The sequence below is a fragment of the Cryptotermes secundus genome, unplaced genomic scaffold (assembly GCF_002891405.2).
Source record: "Cryptotermes secundus unplaced genomic scaffold, Csec_1.0 scaffold70, whole genome shotgun sequence".
Taxonomy (NCBI): domain Eukaryota; kingdom Metazoa; phylum Arthropoda; class Insecta; order Blattodea; family Kalotermitidae; genus Cryptotermes; species Cryptotermes secundus.
The window spans coordinates 4,139,437-4,145,436 of NW_019734964.1; the positions used below are offsets into that span (position 1 = coordinate 4,139,437).

The 6,000-nt window shown below is 36.2% G+C and overlaps 1 protein-coding gene across 1 annotated transcript in view; it reads right to left on the bottom strand.

The window, feature by feature from the left end:
* Positions 1–2,478: 2,478 nt before the first annotated feature.
* LOC111868985 overlaps positions 2,479–6,000 on the bottom strand; it is a 9,707-nt gene continuing 6,185 nt past the window's right edge. Inside the window, exons 4-5 of the mRNA XM_023860123.2 lie at positions 4,514–4,622; positions 2,479–3,064 (exon numbers count right to left, since the gene is read on the bottom strand). Of these exons, the coding sequence (XP_023715891.1) occupies positions 2,729–3,064; positions 4,514–4,622 (445 nt within the window). The 3' untranslated portion in view covers positions 2,479–2,728. The remainder of the gene's footprint in view (positions 3,065–4,513; positions 4,623–6,000) is intronic.

Genomic DNA, 6,000 nt, shown 5'->3' on the forward strand with positions numbered 1-6,000 from the left:
GTAATTCTTCTACACAGGCTCTTTCATCTCCTCTTCAGACTTCATTAGATTTAAAATAGCACTGATTTCTTTCCCTTCAAAAGTTATGACACCAGTTTCAGATTCTAATGCACTGTTTAGGTTTATCTTAGTATGTTTCTACAGCCTCAATGGCATTCAGTACTTCTACACCTTCCACCAGTTCCATATAATAGGAATAATAAATTTGATCTTGGGGTACCCCAGTAATAATAGCTTTGTATTTTAGTTTGCAATCATTAGTTTCTTATATATATTTTAATTGTTATTTATCTTATGTTAAGACAACCTTATGCAATACATCAATGTATTCTACTGACAATTTCTATATCCAATGGTTATGTACCTGACTGGATTGATGAATGATAACAAAAATAAAAAAATAATAAATAATTTAAAACACATTTATAATTTGGTATCAAATACAGAACTGTGAAAGTAAAATCAACTTGAAAATGAAAATGCATTTAATAATGGAAAGCTATATGTCACATTTCAGTATAATCAGGATGTGTGTTTCAGTGTGAGGGCACAAGTGTATATGTGTGTGCACATGCGTAAGAAAGACAGAACACATTTAAAATATATTTGAAAACAGAAAAACTGTTAATAGTGACATACTTCTTATATCTTAATGGATGTGGTATCAGTATTCATCCTGACTGAAGGTTAAGGGTGAGTGGGTGATGTGCAGAATTTTAGTTGTTTGGTCAGTAACAGATATATGCATATCTGTTACTGACCAATGATATAAACTGATATAAACTGACTGATATAAACTGATAAAACATTTGAAAAAACTGATGTGGTACACAACATTACGACTAATTACATCACACCTAATTTTCAACAAAATAAAGATTGGAAAGTTCCAAAGATAATGTGCTGCACTTCAGAGAAACTGCAAATGAGGAATCTTCCTTCTGTGAAGTGATCAAACTATATGGCATCCCATCGCAGAAGATAGTATAAAAGTTAAAAAGGTAAAGCTATCTCTATACCAGGAGGTGAAGGCCCATAGGGTTGTGAGACGTTGAGTGTCCCACACTATCTAGACAATCGGCTCAAAGATGGTGGTAAGGTTTTCTGCCTTATGCACCGGCCATGCTTCACTCCCCAGGAAAATTATTTAATTAATTCCTGGTACTCATTTCTGTTAGAGGCTGAGTAAACCCCAGGGCCTAGTGTGGCTGGAAGGATTAGGTCAACTGAAAAAGAATCCAATGACTTCATCGGGACTTGAGCCTGCAACCTTCCAACTTGTAGCATAGCCCTTCAACCAACTACATGTTTTCCCCCATCTAAAATCTGACAATGAATATGTTTTCAATATGAATGGCAAGGAGAGGAGAATAACAAACTTAAAAAGAAAAAAAAAACAGTCGTTTCTGTAGCACCCCATTTAAGCAGTAACATAGGAGAAATACATTTACCCACTACTCATTCCATCAAATGATGAATTTAGATCCACAAACAAATTTGCTGAACATCATGGTTGGGAAGGCAGCACTCTTGCTTTGTATTTTGAAGATCTTGAGCTCAAATTTCAGCTTATAGACTAGCTATCCTCAGGTTTTTTGGAGAGATCATCACGCTCTCCAACAAATGTCAGGATTCCACCTCAAATTAGGCCATGAATACTTCCTTTCATAGCCTTTCAAATATGTTTTTCACTAATTATCCAATCATTTACCATTAGATTGTCAGAATTACTAAAAATATCATTAATGAAACCATAAATAAATTGATTCAAAAGATAACACTTATTTACTATAACAATGGCATTAAGCAACAGTATTCTTAGGCATATTAACTGGGATTAAATGTATTTGTTTATCTAATGATGCTGACACTAGCTTAGACTAAGTAGCATTAAATTTTAGGATTATTTGCGAATACTGAATTGGGAAGGATGTGGAAGGAAGTAGCTTTGGCCTAATTTGAGGTACTATCACTGCAGTTTCCTTGAGGGGCTGTGAGAACTCATAAATAGCCTCAGACAGGATAGCTGGTCTATGGGCCAAGATATGAAACCAGGACCTCCAAAACACAAAGGACAACTGTTATCTACTTGGCCACAATCTTCAGTCTGGGCTTGTTGTTGTTGTTAATGGAGAGGGTGGGTTTCCCCATGCACTTAGATCAGGTATTGGTCCATTGTGCGTCCCCTTTTGATATTCTACCAGTCTCTATACCTTACTGGTACTGGTGCGTGCCATCAGCCCCGACTCAGCCGGCGAGTTCGGCCTCTACTGGCTCAGTGGTACGTCGATGCTTCCCCCATCTACCAGAGGCGTTTGAGACTACTGTTGGGTGGGAAATGCCCTGAATTTGGCTCAGAGGTCTCCTTAAGACATTAGGTTCTTTTACGTGCCATAAACTACGACATGGGACCCACGGCTTGAAGTCCCTCCTGGAGGACTTGTTCCCTGAATTTTTCCGCCCTTAAAAATTCCACGACCTCCGCAGGGTTTGAACCCGCGTACCTTGGGTCATGAGGTGGGAACGTTACCCCTAGACTACGGAGGCCGCTTTCAGTCTGGGTTTAATGAATTTAATCTCTATATACTACTGCTGATATACACGTGCACAAGCCTTCACATGGCAGATCAACATGTCCAGCCTCCAAAACAAATCAGAGTAGGGCTCTGATGATATATGATGATATATAAATTGTGGCATACCCATATTTGAAATGCAAACAAATAGCTTAAGCATGCTGCACAGAGTTCCAACTTATGGATCCAACTCTACTGAGATTCCTCACAATCTCAGCATCACAGCCATCCAGTCCAAGGTCTCTTAAAATATCACTTCCAGGGGATTGTCGTGAGTGAACTTTCTCTGATACTGGTTTCATTTTCACTAACATAAGGTACATGAACAGTTTCTCATTCAGTGCTGCTGCAATTGTCTGCAGGAATAACAAGAGACTCTGGTCACTTGGCATGTGTTTTGCCGAGTGCTCCAGTGACCCTAAGAGTTGACCTGAATATGCTGGTCCAAACAGCTGCTTGTTGGAGACATCCAAAATAGTGACAGAGTTCTGGAAGTAACAAACATTATTGTACTTTTGTTCTTTTACAGTAAAGCTATCTACAGATGGAAAATTTTATACCTTAACATACAGATGAGCTGTACTGAAAATATATTCTTTATTACACTTCATACTACTGTTCTAGGACAAAGCAAGCAAGTAAGTATGGCTACATTCAGAGCGTAAATATATACAAGTCATATATAATTTTCTCTACTACAGAAATAACATTAATTTTTACATCCTGAGACTGAGGCACCTTAAGTATTGGGGTGGGGGGGGGATACAGCAAACTCCTACTTGTCCCATATCTGAGCTAATAACATGGAAAGAATAAACTGAATAATAACACACTTTACTGTATTTTTTATGGTATAATACTTTGTATAAGCACAAACATGTTATAAACAATCTCTATTACAGAAACCCCACGTTTATAATTGATTCCTGCAGTGAAGAATTTATGAAATTGTGGTAAAATTCTCTATAACTGAGATAAACCACAACACTACTCAGTTGAGATAGCCAACCATAGAACTTTCTGTAAAAACTAATTACTCCAAGAAAAGGGATCTACCCTCAGAAGCTAATAGTGGCTCAGATAGTCAATCAGGTAAATCGCTGGTGGTCCTCACTAGCATATTCATTCTTGGTTCTGAATCCTGTGAGACTCATGATCATATTGTTACATTTACTGAAGTCTCCAATCCAACAATTCAACCAATCCAATTTATCCTACTTCTGACACCAGCTGTCATGTGTTAATAACTAGACAAGGGGTTTGAACTGGTAATTGGGTTTATTGACCTCTTATAAATTGTAACTATAAGTAATTATAATGCTTTCACTAATTCACACATTCTCCTTCTCACTACAGCACAAGGTAAGTCATCTCAGCTTGCTATGTCTTCACCATACATTGCCTGGTAATGTCTCCCAACAGTGGTGATTCTTCTGCTCTCATAATTACATCATTGCGGTCTGACTACCATCTCACAACTCACAACCAGTCCTCAAGAAGCCACTCTCAACTATTAACTGGCTCCTGTCCTCATTACATAGCCTAGGCATGGACTACATACAAAACACCACCCCAACAATTCCTCTACTGTTGTGCGCATATCTACTGCCACAGAAATGTGTTTATCCAGCCATTACCATGTGATGAATAATGTAAACATGTCACAATACTTTACTGTCTCAGGACTCTGGTGGCCATGCAACTCTGCGCTTGCTCAGCAAGTCAAAAAATTCCGTCTTTTATGGACTCCTAAGGTTCATTACGATGTTCCTACTCTACTTTTCTAAGACTCATTTTAATATTAGCCCCCCCCCTTCCCTGTCTATGAACTGATCTTCAAAACAGTCTTGTCTCTTCAGGTTTTATGACCAAATTGTGTGCGCTTTTCTCATGCAGATAAATAACTCAGGAAAAAATAATTTTTAAGTTCCTCGTACCTTATCCTTGGAACTGATCATGTCATGTACTGAAAGCCTCTCTGGAACGCAGACCCCAATCATATGATAGGAGGAAATGTGCGATGGCACCAGGATACCACAGTGCCACCTTTGAAAACAAATGACAGAAAATCAACAATGACTTAAATTATTTACTTCAAACCAGCTCCAAGAAACTGAACCCTTCTTGAGAAGCTAACAGTTGCTCAGCTAATCAAAATTTCTCAGCATTTTATGAAACCCAAATGTACATTACCATGTTCAAGAACTCCCACCAGTGGTCCTTATACTAAGAAAGGAAATCACTGCACCTCACAGATTTGATCTACAGGAGTCTTCATGTGTAAACAAAGAAGTTGAAGTATTTAATAGGAAGTTACATAAAATAATGAAAACCATGAACAATGTTGAAGTTCTACAGACTAAATTAAATAGGAATGACTTTACCCGTCATGGATTACACCTAAATATTTCTGGTAAAGAAAAGATTGCTAAGACAATAAGTAATTATATAAAAAACCTTGGTATGAAGAAAGAAGAATTTCCTATCGCGATGAAATGGGAAGAAAATGTGTTGAAAAGGGATCAAGAAGTGACCAAAAGAAAACTTATAAAGGATAAAAAACAAGTCCCCAATCTTAATGAAGTTAGATCTTCCAAAAGACTTAGACAAATACCAACCACAAGGAAGGTTGATTTTTTATGGACAGCAGACTAGTTATCGATAATGATAATGTAAATATTATAAATAATATGACTAGGAGTTTTACTCCAATCTATGCTAAAGGTTCAAATGGGCATATAATATCTGGGAATAACTACATTAGGATACCAGATAACTTATATGATCTATCACCGAATATATATGACACACTAGCAAATAAAACTAAAATATTATCAAATGTAACTGAGGATTATAGTCAGGCTTCAAATCATTTTCTAAAAATCTACCATCAAAATATAAGGGGCCTAAGAAATAAATATAATGAATTATTCTGCCACTTACTTCAGGATCTTCCTCACATTATATGTATATCAGAACACCACCTAAATGAGGATGAACTTCAACTGATTCATTTTACTGATTATTTATTAGGGTCCAAATACTGTAGAAAGACTTTTAGTAAAGGTGGTGTATGTATATATGTTGACAGTAAATTCAAATATAATATTATAAATACTGAAGAATGTAATATAGATAAAGATATTGAAACTTGTGCCATTCAATTAGATGTAAATCACCATAAAATATGTATTTTAACTATTTATAGATCCCCTAAAGGTAATTTTAAAAAGTTTCTCAAACAATTAGACATGATTCTGCATAAACTCTATAATAAGAGTTATAATATTATAATATGTGGTGATGTAAATATAAATTACCTACTAGAAAATCGTGAAAAGAGTCAACTCAATACCTTATTACAATTATATAATTTATCCAGTATAATTAATTTTCCTACTAGAATTGCACTAAATTCTTCGAC